The following is a 19,500-nucleotide window of genomic DNA, read 5'->3' on the forward strand; positions in this document are numbered from 1 at the left end:
TACCAGAAACCAGGACAAGGCTGACATCTTCTTAATTGACTGAACTATGTATAAGAAGGAAGAGGAAGTACAACACGTACTCAGACTGCCATGCAGTCTTCAAAGGCAGCCCCAGAATAATCCAGTCAATAGGTAATTACAGCATGAGTAAAAGGACCCTCTGATCCAGAAGAGGTGCATTTATAGCATAACTGACGTTTAAGACAGCTCACAAATTTCCCATTGCTTCTGTCTGAGTTAGCATAACTCCATCCCAAACTAATGATGATAAATTTTCCTGACTAAATAGCCTCCAAATTTACATTCTTTCACTGTTACTTGGATTGCGCTGAAGGCTGTTTGTCCCCATCTTAACTTCCACAATCTGTAGAATCTTGACCTGTTGGTAGGCATTGAATATTGAATTTGAAATAGTCCTGTTTTTAAAGAAAATTACAATCCCTGAATCAGGGCAAATATTATCTTATTTTCTGAGAGAAAGGTTCCCTTACTGGTGTGAGAATTCTTGGATTTTTCTAACACTTTTAAAAAAATTTAAGTAAGACAGTATATAGGGGACAGTGTAGTTCAAAATATATCAACATTATTGAAGTTAATAATATTGTTTGCTTTTATATATAACTATATATCCCTATTTTACAAATTCAAATTATATTTTCAAATGCATATTAGAAATAGGAAATATATTTCTTTTGGAAGAAGATACGATCATCTGAAGTGAGATTGAGAAATCAGCACTTGGGAATCTGACTTAAATACGACTTTGTTGTTTCAGTTTTTGTGTGAATTAAAATGGAGATATATCTAGCTATTCTCTTAGCATGTTTTGTAAATTATAAACCATAAGATGCTTATTTGCATTAGATTGAAAGTTTGACATGTAGTGTGACTTTACAAAGCATAAAATGTTTGTTTTTACATAAAACAGGTTGGTTTTAGAATTTTCTTTGCTTAAAAACAATAAATCAGTATTGTTTTAATCTTTAAATGGGAAGGGAGAATGTTGTCACAAAAACTGTTATAACAATAATTGGATACCAAAATGCATTGAAACACTGTAGACTTTTTCAAAATATTCTCTTTATTATTTATTTATTTACAAATATGTTTGAATCTGTATTTCACTTATGTTTTAATATATGATTTCCCATAGCACAGTCCCATTCAGCAACTCAGGATTCATTGGATGAATTCATGACAGAAATCAAGTCAGGGTGTTCCGTAGACAGTGTGACACGTAAAAAACTTCATTTGAGAACCTTTGAACTGAGGAAGGAACAGCAGCGATTGAAAGGATTAATTAAGATTGTTACCCCTGCATCTATGCCAGAGCTGAAGTCTCAGTGAGTTTGATTACAGAGTACTAATCTTTGACTTTTCCATTTATTTTAAATAAATACAGTATATACATATTTGATATGGTTCAAGGGCTAATCAATAAATTAAAGTAAGGCGAAATATGTAATATACTACACTGTACTTTTATCATTTTTTTAACCAAGCATTAGTAATGAAATACAAGTTATATTTAAACTTAGAATATCCTGGCTCCAATTTAAATTATGGTTTGAATTCATTGTGGATGGTGTGGGCACCTTTGTAGTATATAATAACCCCTGAGCAATTGAAAGAGATACACAAGTTCATGGTTGAAATAAGAAATGCACTGTTGTGTGAACTACCCTTGACTGGCTGTATTAGGTTCCCATTAGTTATATAAACCTGTATTGCATGAAGCCAGCCCAAGTAGAATTGCATTGGACTCTGTTTGTAGGTTATCCGTATGAGTAAACTGTGTCCTTCAATATATGATGTTAATTTTTTGATATATTTGATTTTTTAAAAATTATTTATTTTCCATAGGCTTCAGAATCAAGATCTGGAATCTCAAAGCAGGCCCAGAAAGCTAACTTTACCCCTGTTTGGTGCCATGAAAGGGGGAAGCAAATTCAAATTAAAAACAGGGACCGTAGGGGTAAGTTAGAAGAAGAAAAGAGAGTGGGTTTTAATTTTGCTTTGTAGAACTTGCCCAAGTACATAATACTGTGACAATATTGGGAAAAACTGCCACAGGATTTCAGAATTTGCATCTCACATGTTTATTATAAGAACTATATATTTTCTGAAATAAACATTTGATCATTAACTTCTTATTCCTAGACATATATATAAGATCAGTTTTTAATGTATCTTTTCTGATTTTCCTTATATCTCAATGTCAGTTGAAAAACAATATTCACTGTAATTTCTGTTTACAATATAGAAGCTGCCCACAAAACGTCCAGATATACCGGTACACCTATTAAAGATGAAAGATGAGGAGCCGGAACAAGAGGAAGAAGAGGAAGAGGAAGATGATGATGATGTGAACAGCAGTGAAAATCAAAGCTCACAGAACACAAAGATGGAAATGGTTAAAGGAGGGAATCCATCCAATTCTTATTCATCTAGAAACCAAGGTATGGAATTCTTTAATAATGATTAATTAAACTGTTGTTTTAAATATTCATTCAACTTACCCATATGTTAATTAGTTGAAACTTAAATAAAGTAAATATGAAAGTTCAGTCATTTTATTAGCAATTGTATTTACTTTTGGTTTCCTTAATACAGTACATTTTCAATTTAATGTACTAATAGAGTAGAAAGGATGTCCAGGCAAATGGGAGGGAGAGGTTGAGTACCCAAACACATATGAGGTCCATCTGCTTCCCTCTTCTGTAGTAACAGTCAGGGAGGGGGGGGGTTAAAGACACTGCAAAGGTGGCAGCCCTGAAACTATTGTTGAGAGTGACTACATTGTGAAGTGATTGCAGCCATGCAGTGCCTGGCCCCATTGGGGCAACAGGGGAACATCTCAATGGACTGCCATCTTCCATATGCATTAGCCAGCATTTCCATTATCTAAGCCGCTTTTCAGCCAAGTCCACTATTTCTCAATATTCAGAAGGTGTTTGAGAAGCTCCAAAGATTGCTAAGGTATTAAATGGGCTAAGCTGAGAGAGAAGGGCTCAGAATCCTTATTTACCCCTTACAATGCGGTGGCTATGTGAAACATGCACAATTATCATACTGCCCAGAATGTTTTTACATTTTTAATTTTAAACTTTATTTTCTGTATCATCAACCCATTGTGGTTACAAAATAGCGTGATTATAAATTTAATACTAAAACATTACCTAATAATTGTATGGGGGAAACTTAAATGAGTCAGTAGTAAAAACAACTAATATAAAAAATAAAGAAAAGGCCTGCAAAAATAGAAGTTTAACCAATCACCAAAAAGATCTTAGGCAAGCTTTCTGTTACAGGGCAATTAAAAAGAAACCATCTTTGCTCTTGAGGAAGTTTAATGATTAATTTTCTCATACAGAACCAAGAACAATGCCTTTTCCAATTAATACCCAGACTACTGAATCTACATTGTTTGGAGTTTGAAGGGAAAGAACTGATATCATGAGTTGGTCTCAGTTGCAAAATATCTTTTTCAAAGCTAGCATGGTTCTGCCCAGAGAGACTAGTCTGCATTCACTTGTTTAATGCATTTTCTAAGCAGTGTCCAGAGAGAGGATTTATCAGAAGAGGCAACATGGTGGTCACTTCATTACAATCAAAACATACAGAACATTTATTTGTGCATACATACACGATAAGGCAATGTTCATTCTTATGTGACATCCCCATTATTATTATTATTATTATTATTATTATTATTATTATTATTATTATTATTTATTAGATTTGTATGCTGCCCCTCTCCGACGACTCGGAGCAGCTCACAACAAGAAAAACAGTACAAATCCAATATTTAAAACAGTTTAAAACTCTTAACATAAAAACAATCATACATCTCATACAGATCATACATAAAGTGGAAACGGCACAAGGGAATCAATTTCCCCATGCCTGACGGCAGAGGTGGGTTTTAAGGAGTTTGTGAAAGGCAAGGAGGGTGGGGGCAGTCCTAATCTCTGGGAGGAGTTGATTCTAGAGTGTTGGGGCCGCCACAGAGAAGGCTCATCCCCTGGGTCCCGCCAGACAACATTGTTTCATCGATGCGACCCAGAGAAAGCCAACTCTGTGGGACCTAACAGGTCGCTGCGATTCGTGCAGCAGAATTGCTACATATGGTAGAAAAGCTACTTTAATTAGTTAAATCTCTATTTTAGAGGAATGAAAAGGTGTAGAAGTTACTATTTATATTCCTAATTAATTAAATTTCTGGGGTGAACTTGTGTTTCATAGGACTTAAGTCTCAGCCTGAGTCTTCAAGCAAGCATACAAGCCCATTAGCTCATAATTCCCCAGTGAATGAACTGCAGGTAAAACTAGAAGGTAAGCTGTTTTATCCAGCTCTTTGTTTCTGAACAATCTGTGGGTTATGAACGCCAGGACAAAATTATAATTTCACTGATATTGAAATAAATTATATTTCACAACCGGTGAGGAAAATAGTTGTTGGCTCTTAGGAAGATCACTTTTTTCCTAGTTCAAAATGAAGGAAAGTATTTTAAACAATGTTTTGCATTCAGTATTGCACCGCCAAATTTAGAATGAAAATAAAAGGGAATAGCTTCCAGTCACTAGGCCTGGGCTGAAATTCAGCCTTTCCAGATCTCTGCTGCATATCAATCTCAGCCACTTGAAGTTGTTTCCCAGTCACCTGAGGGGCTGTCAGAAAAATTCAGGCGCCTCAAACCAGTCATGCTGAGCCTTGCTGAAACTTTTTTATTCACCCTGCAAATCCAGAAAGAACTTGGACTTTGAATGCTCTGCTTATCTCCATAAAAGCTCAGTTCTTGTAAAAGCAACCATTTAGAAACTCGAGCCTTTTCAGAAGAATGAAGAGGGAAAAAAACAATAATAAATGGTGCTTTAGTGTTGGACTATTTCCAGTGGGAGTGGAATACACAAACAGGTGAAAAACTACTTTACCTTTTTTTTACAAAATGTAAAAAAAATAATCAGTGATAATTCAATTATAAAAATTACTTATATAACAGCAGTTGAAACAAAATACAGTAATCCCTCGCTACTTCACGGTTCATCTTTCGCGGATTCACTATTTCATGGGTTTTCAAAGGGGGCTTAAATCCATTAAATCCATTAAAAATTTTAAATCCATTAAAATTCATAAAATTCTTTTACAGTACTACTGTACTCTATTAAAAAACTGGTAGGATATCACATGTAGTTCCAGCTGAGAAACATTATAGAATAACTGTTTAATGCAAAGGGTAGGTTTTAAAAGTCCAAATACAGTGGTACCTCATGATACGAACCCCTCATCATATGAACTTTTCAAGATACGAACCCAGGGTTCGGAATTTTTTTGCCTCTTCTTACGAACTTTTTTCACCTTACGAACCTGCCGCCGGCCGCTGGAACATTGTAACGAGGGAACATTGTAAATTTAAGGAGGAAGAAATTAAGCAAAATATATTTCAGACAAAATATTAGAAATGTTATCTTAGAATATATCTTAGGTGAATATATCTTCACCTAAGATATATTACAAAGGCAGTATGACAATGTTACTGATACAAACATTTCTGAGATATCTGCACTCTGTTTTATCAGATGAGGCACAGTGCTTTAACAGCTTCCTATGTGTTGTTCTTAGAGAAAGGATTTATTTACTCTGAAAATAACCAAAGAATTAAGAACTGCTATCATAAACTTCATTTTTCCAACCATTTACTTTACTAGCATCTGAGACATCAGCAGAAAAACCAAAGAATCTGAAAGATAGCAGTAAACCTAAGGTGAGTTGGAAAAAGAACAAAACTTTTTGTTTATTTGTTACATAGATTTATATAGTGATCTATCTTAAATAAATTACCATGGACAACTTACAGCATTAAAATAATAAAAAAACCATTTTAAAATATAAAAACCACAGCAGTTGAAAATCACAAAAACCAACAGCAATCAGCATAACCAGGAGACTCCCAGCAGTTTGAATTGTATCTGAACGCATACTGGAAGCCAGTGCAAATCATGGAGCAGTAGTGTTCCATATACCAAAAAATTAGACACCACTAACCTCCACCCTTTCTACATCAGCTGCAGCTGCCAAAAGCTCTTCAAATAGAGGCTCTTGTAGAGCACATGGCAGTAGCCCAGTCTAGAAGTCACGAGGCGGGGACTTCAATCCAGTGCACAACCAGTGCATAACCCAAAGCTGGGTAAAAGCTCCCATAGACTTAGTTGTCACTGTTGCTTGAGCAAGATCTGTGAATCCCAGATCGCACTCCAGTTTGTCTGAGGCAGTGCAATCCAATCCAGATAATCATGACTATAGTTATGGATAACAGATGCTTAATACTCTTTCCATGTTTGAGGGTGGGAATGGGAGTGGGGGAGAGATGTTTCCTTATGAATTAGAAGAATTGCTTGGTAAGGGAATTTGAGCATAATTGTCTCCTTGTCTTAGGCTGATCCTGTAGCTTATTGCTCTTGGAGGGACAACTTTTACGCTTATCAAAAGGAGATACTTCTTGATATTTTGGGAATAGTAGCTTTCCTCACAAACATTACAACAGCTTATATAAAAGGATTATAATTCAAGTACTCAGTTTCCATTGAAGTAGCAATGATTAAAATATTTCACCTAATCATCCTTGGTAGTGCAGTAGAGTTAATGATAGAGAAATTATGTGCAGCTGTTTTAGCATCTGCTGTCAATCTTGCTTTGCAAATCTGCTGTGGTGCTTAACTGAATGTTAGCCGGTACTGCATGAGTCAGGAGATAGTGCATTTTTTTTTCTCTTTCACAAAGCAAATATAGACTAAAAATAAAACCATTCTCTAGCACAGCATTACATATAACAGTGTGGTATCTGTCTGCAAATTACCTCATTTAAAATGTGTTGAGAGAATTTTTATATTATTTTCCTGGAATCTTCCAGTAGAAACAATTATTTAAACAATTGTTAGCATTTTCTTCAATTTAACTCTAACTTTAAAAAACCCTGCTGTTCTGTTCGGGTCGTATGCGACCCGAAGCCAAGTTTGAGTCCCTGTAAAAAATTTTCCCTGCATATCTGAAACTTGAAATTTCATGATTTTTCATCATTTCAGGGGTTCTCTCTATGAGAATTTTTTTGGGGGGGTGGGGGGCTTAGTTTTTGCTGGGCAAAAAAAGTTACAAATCTTCTGTTCCCGGGTCACCCTGACCTGGACCGAAAACTCTTCATTTGCAGTGCTTATGTTTGGTCTTTTTGAAAGCTTTTTTCACTTGGAAAGTAGTCTGAACATTTCTGCACACAATGATATGAAAATTGAAATGAAAAAAGTAAATCTTATTGGTTTATTTTGCGGATATAATGCACGCCCCCCCCCCATTTTTGTGAAATTTTTTTCAATTTATGGATAGTTTTGCATGCAAAATGCATTCTATTTTACTAAAGTTGGTGTGGGATTGGTAGCTTGAACATTTCTGAATATAAGAAAAATATAAAGGAACTGAAAAAAATGATTCTTATTGGTTTTTTAATATCAGAAATAACCCCCCCCCCCCCTCGGCTGCTTGCAACCATTTTCACTTTTTATTTTTTTATGCTCCAAATCCGAAATATTCTTTAAAATCTTAGGCATTCATTTACTCAATTTAACAATGCTGATCATCAAAAAATATTTTTGGGGTGGTGGCTAATTGTTTTCTGGGCAAAAAAAAATCATAACTTCGAGTCTGTTTCTGTTCGTATATGACCGGACCAAAAATAATTTTTTTAGGTACTTGAATTTGATCTTTTTGAAAACTTTTTCAACTGGAAAACTAGTTTGAACATTTATGAACATAATGATATGAAAATTGAACTGGAAAAATTGAGACTTGTATTTTTATTTTGATCAAAAAGCCCCTCCCCCCATCCTTTTTAAATTTCGTGTCAATTTCTATTTTGTAAGGCTACAAATCCCTAAGGAATTTTCCCCCAAAAGGTTTGATATACTAAATTGAACATTTCTGAATATAAGAAAAATATAAATGAACTGAAAAAAATGGTTCTTATTGGTTTATTTTTGCCACAAAAGGGCCACCCCCCACCCCCCGGCCTTGCTATGTGCCATTATTGTCACTGTTTATACATATTTGTCTAGAAATATTTGGAATATCCTTTTGAAAATCAACCACATTGTAGCCAGAGAACTAATTTTATGAAACAAATCCATTTTACTAAAAAAAAGTATGTAAGTTTGAAATTAACAGCATAATTTTATATAAATTGAAATAATTGAACACGGGGGGAGGCATACATTTATGTGCAAAATAAACCAATATGCATCAATTTTTCCAGTTCAATTTTCATATCATTATGTTCAGAAATGTTCAAGCTACCAATCCCACACCAACTTTAGTAAAATAGAATGTATTTTGCTAGCAAAACTATCCATAAAGTGAAGACTATTTAAAAAAAACGGGGGGGCGCGTGCATTTCATCAACAAAATAAACCAATATGCATCAATTTTTCCAGTTCAATTTTCATATCATTATGTTCAGAAATGTTCAAGCTACCAATCCCATACCAACTTTAGTAAAATAGAATGTATTTTGCAGGCATAATTATCAATAAACCTAAAGAAAATTCACAAAAACGGGGGGGGGGCATATTTATGTGCAAAATAAACCAATAAGGATTAATTTCTTCAGTTCAATTTTCATATCATTGTGTGCAGAAATGTTCAGACTACTTTCCAAGTGAAAAAAGTATTCAAATTGACCAAACATAAGCACTGCAAATGAAGAGTTTTCGGTCCGGGTCAGGGTGACCCGGGAACAGAAGATTTGTTACTTTTCTTAAACAGAACAGCAGGGTTTAAAAAAAACCCTACATGTTATTATTTAGTCCTTTCTTCATTTGGTACAAAAATCCATCTCATACAGTATAAATCAAGCCTCAGAGTATAGTCTGACAAAACAGTACTTTGGTCACAAATCATAATTGGAAATGAATTCAAGGCATGTGATGGTTGGCCAGATATATCACTTTGATATTCCAGTTTAAATTTTTGCTGCAGGCTCACTGATTCTCAACCTCAGCAGTTTTAAAATATGTAGACTTCAACTCTCACAGCTGGCTAGGGAATTCTGGGAGTTGAAGTCCAACCTCTTAAAATTTTTGAGGTTGAGGATCACAGAAAATATACAGATACAGTGTTCCCTCACTTTTCACGGGGGATGCGTTCCGAGACCACCCGCGAAAGTCGAATTTCCGCGAAGTAGAGATGCAGAAGTAAATTTTGGCTATGAACAGTATCCCAAGCCTTCCCTTAACACTTTAAACCCCTATATTGCAATTTCCCATTCACTTAGCAACCATATAGATTATTACTCACCATGTTTATTTATTAAAGTTTATTAAAAAAATATTTATTAAAGGTGGACGAATGTTTGGCGCTGACATATGATGTCATCGGTGGGAAAAACTGTGAAGTATTTTTAATTAACATTTTTGAAAAACCGTGGTATAGACTTTTCGCGAAGTTCGAACCCGCGCAAATCGAGGGAACACTGTATAAGGAAAATATAAAGTTGTATTCTATCTACTATTGTCCCCCAGCCATCTTCCAACTGGTTACAACGCCTACCAGCAACATTCTACTACTTCTGATTTATTTTGCCACTGCCAAGTATTCAATACTTGAGTACATTTCTATACACAGGAGAGAGTGGCTTGAGGTGGCTTTGTTTTTGTTTATTTTAAGCTTTTTGATCAACTGCTTTGCAGAGAGATGAGAATCATTATAAGTTGGTATTATCCTGTAACAAGAATTTAAATTATGTAAAACTGACCTAACCATAGCCCATAAAATCATCTGCTACAATGTCCTTCCTGTCAACGACTACTTCAGCTTCAACAACACACAAGCACGCGACAGATACAATCTTAAAGTAAACTGCTCTAAACTCAACTGCAGGAAATGCGACTTTAGTAACCGAATAGTTGATGCATGGAACTCACTACCAGACTCTATAGTATCATCACCTAACTCCCAAAACTTTACACTTAGACTATCCACTGTTGACCTCTCCTGATTCCTAAGAGGTCAGTAAGGGGCGTGCATAAGTGCCTTCCATTCCCTGTCCTAATGTTTCTCTTTTACTCATATCATGTATATAAATATTATATCTTTGTATACCACCAATAAATACTTAAACAAACAAACAAACAAATAAATAAATAAATTGTTTAATAAGCGTTAAATTTAAATTTTGCCTCCCACTCATTTTTTAAAAATGTATTTATGTGATTCTGGGCTGGTATGCCCACAATGCAGTGAAAGTTGTAGATACTGGCAAATGTTTACAAAAAGAAACTACTTTCTGTCCTACAGATTCAACATTCATTGTCCTCAAACTATCCAGAAAATGATCCAGATTACTGTGTATGGGTACCACCTGAAGGTAAAGGGGCAGAGTAATTGTGGAACATTAGTTGCTGACAAAATATAGTTTATATATGAACAAAAAATAACCCAACTTAGAGACAGGTGTTCTGGTCCCATTTCAAAGGCTAACCTTGTGCCAGTCACTATCAACTCTAGGAAAGAGGCAATGGCAAACCAATTCTAAAATCTTGCAAAGAAAATTGTAAACTCAAACACATACATATACATTAAAAAAAACCCATCCTAACTTATTTAAAATATAAAGTGAACAAGATTCAATTAGAATGGTGGTTTGGGAGGAGAATATGCTATAGATTCCTATTTGGTCTTCAAAATGGAGTTATGTAAATGCTAACCAAGTACAGTACAGACAAAATTGGTATTCCATCTCTGAATATAATAACCACAAATGGATTTTGGTAGAGAATCAAAGCTATTTCCATCTATATAAAGCCTGGCCCTGCTTTTGCAGGAATGATGCCCTTCTGATCCTAAATCATCTTTGACAGTATTAATTATCTTCTTCCCAATGTGCTTCTGGTCATAGCTGTATTGAAAGTTAGAGTCGAAATAGCTTTGCCTATCTTTGTAGGAGATGAAATAGTCCTTTACTGGGCACCATCAAAAACTTCTGAGTAATTTGTTTTTTAATAATAAAATCACACAGCTTTGTAAGAAGTATACCTACACATATTTATTAGGTTCCCTAGCTCCATTTCTCAAATGGCAAATTCTGCATATATCTTTTGTGTTTCTAATTTATCGATTTGCAATCAAACAATTTGCTAATATATTTTAAAACATTTTATCCTACTCATTTAAGAAAATATTATCTGGATTTAAAATTAAAACTATATAAAAAATAAAATATTTTGAGCAAATTAAAAAAGCCATTGATGTAAAATCGTTGAAACAATATTAATATAAATTATTTTTAAAAGCACTATAGCAAAAAAATATATGTTAAATGTTAAAATATTATTTTCTTTTCTCTCTGTTGAGCAGGTCAAAGTGGTGATGGCAGAACTCATCTGAATGCTAAATATGGCTACTAAATTATGCTGAAAAGTAAAGAAGTAAGTTGCACAGCAGCTGATAATTGGTACAATATGCCATTGAAATGACAAGCAACATTTTTTATTCATTTTCTTTAAACACTGTTTAATGATTCTTGATCCTTACTTAAGGATGCTTTTCCCCTAGACGTAAATGTGTGTATAATGTGCATCATAATGTATATAGTGGTGATGATTAAGAATTTACAGGTAACATAGATATAGCAATGTTTGTTTTATAAAAACTTTTTTAAAATGTTTGTTTTTATTTCTTTAACATTATTTCTTGATGTAAAAGGGGTAAAGAAATTAGTAAATTATTTCTTGATATAAAAGGGGTAAAGGAATTAGTTTTAGATTTCTATTTAGGCAATATGTGTGCTAAGGGCTAGTTCAATACTCTTGATGCTTGGGTTGATTACCAAAATGTTTTCTGCCTGTCTGTGTACAAGTATATATTTCCACAAAATACAATTGCTGATGGCGCTCTCCAGGTGGAGCTGCTGAAACTTAAGCTATTTTTTATCCTTCCTTTCTGTTGCAGTCTTTTCTGTAAAGGTTCTTTGTTGTTTTTTGTTTTTTCACTCTACAAGAAGGTGAAATACCAACACATTCATATCTTGGCCAGTTGTAGATTAGTATTAATGTGGGTGGGAAAGTGTGTTAAACTTTGGCAGTTCCTGAAAGAATGTAAAATATCTAACAACTGGATAGTTGAGCAAGTCAAAGCTAAGGTACAGAAGTATTATGAATTAGTACTAAATAGTACATCTGAGATTTTTTTGGATAAGCCAGAAAAAAGGCAATTATTCTTGATCTAGACCAGGTTTTACATCACAATTTCTGCCCTTATGTTGCATCATGTTCCATATGAGAAAAGAATTGAAATTGTATTTAAAAGGGGAAAAAACAAGCTAGAGGCATACAATAATCTTATCTGCTATGTAAATATATTAGTTATGAGAATGGAACCAGTTCAGAAGAGAAGAGCGGAGAGCACTGGAAAATGTTTACTAGTTTCAGTTTTCTTTTGATGGTAAAATAAAGACTGTAGTTTTGAAGACTTACATTAATAGATTTACTGGCAAGTAGGAATGTGAGAATTGCACAATTCATAGACTGAAAGGAGTACTGAGTTCATAAGTATGGTACTGAAATTAGCTTAATTCCATAAATTATGGGTGAATGAAAGGAGATGTGATTGGGCCTAAGACAGACTTTATGAAATAAAGTAAATCCCCATATTCTGGGTCCTTTATCTAAAGCATAAGAATCTATTTCCGTTTTGTTCCATCTGCAACATTCACATACTAATAACCATTTTTTCTTATAACTAAACAAATTTAAGAGATATTTATATTATATTTATGGTTTTGGAAATATATAGCCCAGAGGGAGTTTTATATTTAAGAGCTCCAGTGTGGCTCCTTTAAGGATCAGAGTCCAAAATAATTTTAATTTTTTTTTTAATGGAAATGAGCAACAAATAAAGTACAAATAAAGTAGCATAAATTTATTTGCAAAATTCCTCTGAAATTCCTAGAAAAGAAAAGTGGCTACTGGCAACTCATGCTTTAGGGAGCTCTGCCCATTTCCCTACAAAGATAAGCTTGGGATATAGGAAATATCTTGGATGAAATAAAACAAGCAGCAATTTCAAAAGTGTGTCTTTATCTGGAAGCAAAATAAATAAAAGTTCCTTCTATTAAGTGGAAGTTTAGCACTAGTTTTGTCCAATATAGTAGCATTTTGAAAATACTATATTTTTCAGATTATAAGACACACCGGTGTATAGGACGCACCAAGATTTCAAAGAAATAAGTAAGAAAAAAAAGTTTTGTCCTCTCCGGCCCCCAGGTGCACTCTGCAGGCCTCCAAAACCTTCTGCGTCCCAATTTTTTTTGCAAAAATTGACCTATTTTTTACCCATTTTTGCAAACATCAGAGTGTTCAGAGAGTTTCAGAGGCCTGCAGAGTGCTTCTTGGGGTTTGGGAAAGGCAAAACTCCCATGCTTTTACGAAAAACAGCCCGTTTTTCACCCATTTTGCAAAAGGGCACACAGAGGGTTTGGGAGGCCTTCACATTGTTCCTGGAGAGTGGGGAAAGGCACAGGTGCCCCCGTTTTTGCAAAAAAAATGGCCTATTTTTCACCCTTTTAAAAAGTCATTGCTTAATTTAAAATTCTCCAATTTCTGTCATAGGTTTGTGGCTAATTTGGGGGGGGGGGGGTGTTAATCTGTGAGTGCTCTCAAAGTTGGCTTTTAAAAAACCAGATTTTCACTATCAGGCGAACTATGTCCAGGCTGCAAAATATGGAAGGCCATAGATGGCAGCAAATTGACTTAGAGATGCATAAGTCCCTCTGCTGCCATCTAATGACTACCTTGATTTTTACAACCTAGAAACATGCCAAAGATACCCTTCCAGTGTTCCTTCTATATATTAAATACAAATGAAAGGCAGTCCTCTTCTTTTTTTAAATCCAAGTGAGCACTCTTTATTTCTTCCCCTCCATTTTTTTTCTCATGCCAGAAGGCACAGAAAGATTTATGAAGGCCTGCACATGGGTGGAAGCTGTGAGGGCATTCTAGATAATTCTGCCTGCTGTTCTTTGTTCCACATTACAGAAAGCTCTTGTCTATGTTCTCCTTTATAGCCTTGTGTGACATAAACTTGCCTCCACAAGCCATAATTGTGCCCAGACTCTGTGTGTGACCACAAGAGTTAAATGAAAAGAAGAAATTCCTGATTGCTTATAGTTTAGCTGTGTACAGTTTTACACAGCAGCTTCATACATTAAGATGGAAATACAAGAATGGGGCAGGAATAATAAAGTAAAGAACAGTGACTGAAAGTCAACCTAGTAATAGGACCAAGCCTCAGATTCATCCAGACAGTAGTTCCACTAGATTAAAGTATACCCAATCATCTCCTCCAGACTTTATTGGACAAAATGTCTCAAAATAAGGAATATGAAAAACAGTGGATTGGGATGGGCTGTTCTTTAAATCGTTATAGAGGCAATTGTTATGAGAAAGGAGATGCTGCTCAATAGATGAAAGATTTGAAACTTTTTTAAAAATGGGAGAAACCAGCCAAGGTTCTTTTAAGATGGCAGAGTGGATTGGCAGTTAAATCAAAGTGTCTGCTTAGAAGTGGTTTCAGCTTCTAATGTGGATGACAAATAATTATTCATATTTTATTAAGTATAAAATACAAATGAAAATAGTGGAAAATAGGGGAGGGAAAAAGATAAAGGTGTAGGAGAAAGTGAGGGAGAAAGAAAGACGCAGATTTCCAACTCTTTAGCTCAGTTGAATAACATAGTAACAGTCTCAACTTTTTACTTTTATATAATATGTATTAGTATTTCTATAACAACAAATTTAAACCCAAAATCAATGAGGACCCGGATTGTGGGGGCAATATGCTGGCTCTGTTAAAAAGTGCTATTGCTAACATGTTGTAACTTGTAAGCCGCCCTGAGTCTAAGGAGAAGGGCAGCATAAAAATCGAATAAATAAATAAATAATGTTTCAGATATATATGTATTTATATTTTTCCCCATCTTAAGCACAAAATCCAGAATTGGTTTCCAGGTAGAAAGGTGGATGTGTTTGTTTCCTTGATTAGAGCAGTTAATTTAGCCATCTTTGCTAGTTCCCTCAGTTTTTCCAGCTATTCATCCATTGTGGAAATTAAAGTATCTTTCCTGTTTTTTGTGCATACTGGTAAAATAATTATTAAGTTCTTCAGACCTATTAATGCTCTGTTATAAAATAAAAGGCTATTCAGCTATTAAATTGGAGTCGTTCTTTTTTTTAATGAGATGATCAGAAGTGTGTGCATGTGAGTGTCTATGTGTGTCTTTGTAGTTGTTTTTGTCCCTCACCCATTTGGGTGGGAAGTTGTTATTTCAGAATCCTTTAAGTAATCCATGTGAGTTTGCCCTCATAAATTTTCATCACCCTCTGTTAATAAAATAATCACATATTTTTTCTTAAAAACAATTTAGCTTTACTGCTTTGACCTTTACCCAAGTCATGAAAGATTTATTGTTGTCTCCAAATGCATCTTTCCAACCCAGAAAGAAACTTAATTTCTCAAATGCTGTTGTTGTAAAGCTGGAAATGTCAAGTGGGCAACCAAATTGCAGGAAGAAATTCAACAGACACAATGCAGCATGTGTGCAATTAAACAGTGAAAGGGGTAGAATTTCATTGTATACAGAACAAATCCTTTTATCAGCTGGCATCTGATCATCGCTTACAAGTTTTGTGGTTAAGTATTTATACACAGTGAACTTATTTCTGCCCTTCCTGGTAAATCTTGGCTGTTTAAAATATAAAACAGATGCTGGGGAACAACTCTGTTTTTTGTAAACCTATGTTTTGGTGAAAATCTTGATAGTATACTTTTGTGCTTTCCCTCTGTGTAAAAATTGCTTGCATGTGTTTCTATTTTGTAGAAAGCTGTGCTTGAGACCATGTATAACTTTTTGTGAAATGCTAAGGTACCATTCAGTACAACTTTAAAAAGTGCTTAACTACTTTCTGTCACCATGCTTTTGGAAAAAAGACTGCTAGCTCATGGGTTGTTGTTGTTTTTAATTATCACACAAGAACTCTATAAAAGGAAAACTAGCATCAGATTATTAAAACAGCAATTTATAAATTCATTTGCTGGTTATGGCATGTGACCTCACTCAAAAAGCAGCCATTAGTATTAGTTTGTAAGCCTTCCAGCCTATGCATGACTTTATTCACAAGCAGAAATAACTTTTCCCATGCAAAATTTGGTGGTATCTTGTTCAGATGCAGCAGTGTGCAGTTTTTTTCTCTGATGTAGGGAGAAGATGTTGAATTTAAGATCTTGCTCCACATTCTCTGAACAAAATAGTTTACATCTGTGGTGACAGTAAAGATTACATCACTTGTCCTTGCAACTGCTACAGCTGGATTGTTCTATCAGGGTGTCCAATTGTAGACTGAGCCATTAAGCAATGAGAGTGATAGGGACAGATAAACGTATGGCAGAGGTTTTCTCATTTTCACTGCAATGCAAAGCACACAGCAGCTGTCATTTCCATACCCAACACATCAAGCTCCTGCCACCTTCAGAACATCTGCTACATTTCCAAATGCTTCCACAATTTCTTTTTAAACTCTTAACATGGCATGGTATGGCATCTTTCAAAGGTTCATATGCAGACAAGCATTTCTGAGGCAACGACTCATAGCATATGAATATATCCGTTTGGAACATGTTTAATCAGAAGATCCCTTGTTTTCACCGGAATCTTCATCCAAACTCCTTGAACAGAAGCATTCTGCATTCCCTGGACTGCAGAGAACAAGTCCATTTTGAAAAATTCACTCTGAAATAGGAAAAGAAGAGACTGTAGTGAGGCTTCTTAAATGAGAATCTGTCATTAAACACATTTATCCATGGTTAACTGAACTAACCTTAATCTGAATAATAGCAAACTAGAAAATAACCACATATGATGCATTTGCACAATTTGCTAGATTAAAATGTAATATTTTTATGGTTCAGTTCGATATGAATATATCTAATAAGACATGGAGAACTAGGAAGGAAAATTCATGAATTTAATAAATGTGCTTAATTAGATTTGGAATCAAAACAGAAATGGCATGGCCACTTGATAGAAAAGACTGTTAGAATAGTTTTTGTCTGTGGATAAAAATTCAATTACAGTTGATTTCCAAATATTCAAGACCTTTTAAAGGAACTGAAAATAACTGAAATATAGGATGATACGATACTTTGTTGCAAATACTATAGTTAAAGTAATGGTGTGCATTATTCAGCATCATTATACAATGCACTAAAATCTCACCATTTTGTGCTTGTGCTCTCAAAGTTTAAGTTTAGGATAGGTATTCTTACCAGTAAAGAGTGAAACTAAACTTAGCAATTGATTAGTAATTGAAGAAGTAAGAAAAGAAGAAGATACTAAATGCGTTCCTCCCATGCTTTTTTATTTAAACTTTTTGCCAAAATTATACACAGAATGAAAACTGAGACTTAAACTTCTAACAAGTCCTTCAATAAGTAAACAAATTAAAGGTCAGACTGAGGTTAGCAGCTTCTTCAAAAATAGAAATAGCATCAATCACTGTTTCCCCATGAGCAAATCTATAATGATCAGTTAGCCACATAAGAAATATTCAAAAAATATTTTCCCTTGTGGATTGTTTTTGTGCTGCCAGTAATAGAGCAAATCCCAGGATGTACTAGAAAAAGGCAAATCAACAGTGATGGGCAAAGGGAATTATTCAATCAAAGGTCGACAAAGGAAGAAAATGGTAGGAATCTGAGGGAGGATGAGAAGAGATAAAGGCAAAGCAGTTATACCGCATCTCCTTTCAGATGTGGAGGAGTTGGGACCAGAGGATTTTGCTGGTGGTGAAACCATAAAACTAATGATCTCCAGCTGTTGAAATAAAAGGTCTATTCTGGGATTCATTAATAGAAGGAAAGGCCTCCAGACCTTTCATGGAGAGCAAAGACAAATGTGATCAATTAAGTGGGGAGAGGATACAGGCAAAGAAGATTATTTTAACATCTGGTCTGTGTGAAATATAGTTTTTTGCAACAATAGGCTGGGTCCATCAGAACACCACATGTTCAGCCCAAAAGAAATCCTTAAATATCATCCTGCTAGTTGAGATAGAAGCTATTTAAGTGGATATATTTACACTGAGAACATCCCACTTCTTGGATGTTCTCCAGATGGCAGAGATTTTTTGGTATGGGCAAACAGTTAAGTCCATCCAGACCCCTTTGGTATTCTAAAATAGTATAGTCAAGACGAGCAGTTCTCAGTTTTTCCTGGCTTAAATCCTACCAAGCTATCAAAAAACCTGATTCCTACCACAATAGAAACAAAAGCTCATTTTTTCTACAAAGAGTAAATATGTGTTCATATGTATTCAGTTATGGTTGGTAAAACAACCAGCTAGATATTTAGATTGAGTTTGACATGCCAAACAAGTCATTCCCAAAGAATTGGGATATGTAGGTGTTTAATAATTACACAATTTAAAGATTTAATTCAAGTTTTAGTGACATCTGTGTTCCATGTAGATTACTTCTCAGTCTCACATTTAGTAAGCATACCTAACAACTGAGAACCAATCTTGTCTCCATACAGGCATCCCCATCCACTTAGATTCTAAAATCAGAGACCTACAGATTCAGCACCTGAATCTCCCCAGGTGAAAGTTGTTGAATTTTTACCTTTTCATTTCAATGGCTTTTACATTTTCACTATCTAATGTTATTACAAATTTTAATATACAGTGATACCTTGTCTTACAAACTTAATTGGTTCCGGGACGAGGTTCTTAAGGTGAAAAGTTTGTAAGACGAAACAATGTTTCCCATAGGAATCAATGGAAAAGTGATTAATGCGTGCAAGCCCAAAATTTACCCCTTTTGCCAGCCGAAGCACCCATTTTTGCGCTGCTGGGATTTCCCTGAGGTTCCCCTCCATGGGAAACCCCACCTCCGGACCTCTGTGTTTTTGCGATGCTGCGATTTCACTGAGGCTCCCCTCACTGGGAAACCCCACCTCTGGACTTCCGTTGCCAGCGAAGCGCCCGTTTTTGTGCTGCTGGGATTCGCCTGCTGGGATTCCCCTGCAGCATCACAAAAACACGGAAGTCCGGAGATGGGGTTTCCCATGGAGGGGAGCCTCAGGGGAATCCCTGCAGCACAAAAATGGGTGCTTCGCTGGCAATGGAAGTCCGGAGGCGGGGCATCCCAGCGGCGGCGATGGGTTTGTAAGGTGAAAATAGTTTGTAAGAAGAGGCAAAAAAATCTTAAACCCCGGGTTTGTATCTCGAAAAGTTTGTATGACGAGGCGTTTGTAAGACGAGGTATCACTGTATAGCTAATTAAGCTGTGCTATTACAAGCTCTGTATTTCACTTGGAGTGCAAAATATTAAGTTACAGGCTTTGGGAAATGGTTTATTTAATAATAATAATAATAATAATAATAATAATAATAATAATAATAATA

At 35.1% G+C, this 19,500-nt stretch overlaps 1 protein-coding gene across 1 annotated transcript in view; it reads left to right on the top strand.

The window, feature by feature from the left end:
• SLC4A1AP (solute carrier family 4 member 1 adaptor protein) overlaps positions 1–15,252 on the top strand; it is a 27,651-nt gene extending 12,399 nt beyond the window's left edge. Inside the window, exons 8-14 of the mRNA XM_070734275.1 lie at positions 1,154–1,343; positions 1,864–1,975; positions 2,264–2,459; positions 4,246–4,335; positions 5,710–5,765; positions 10,340–10,409; positions 11,399–15,252. Of these exons, the coding sequence (XP_070590376.1) occupies positions 1,154–1,343; positions 1,864–1,975; positions 2,264–2,459; positions 4,246–4,335; positions 5,710–5,765; positions 10,340–10,409; positions 11,399–11,448 (764 nt within the window). The 3' untranslated portion in view covers positions 11,449–15,252. The remainder of the gene's footprint in view (positions 1–1,153; positions 1,344–1,863; positions 1,976–2,263; positions 2,460–4,245; positions 4,336–5,709; positions 5,766–10,339; positions 10,410–11,398) is intronic.
• Positions 15,253–19,500: the final 4,248 nt, after the last annotated feature.

This window comes from Erythrolamprus reginae, chromosome 1 (genome assembly GCF_031021105.1).
Source record: "Erythrolamprus reginae isolate rEryReg1 chromosome 1, rEryReg1.hap1, whole genome shotgun sequence".
Lineage (NCBI taxonomy): Eukaryota > Metazoa > Chordata > Lepidosauria > Squamata > Dipsadidae > Erythrolamprus > Erythrolamprus reginae.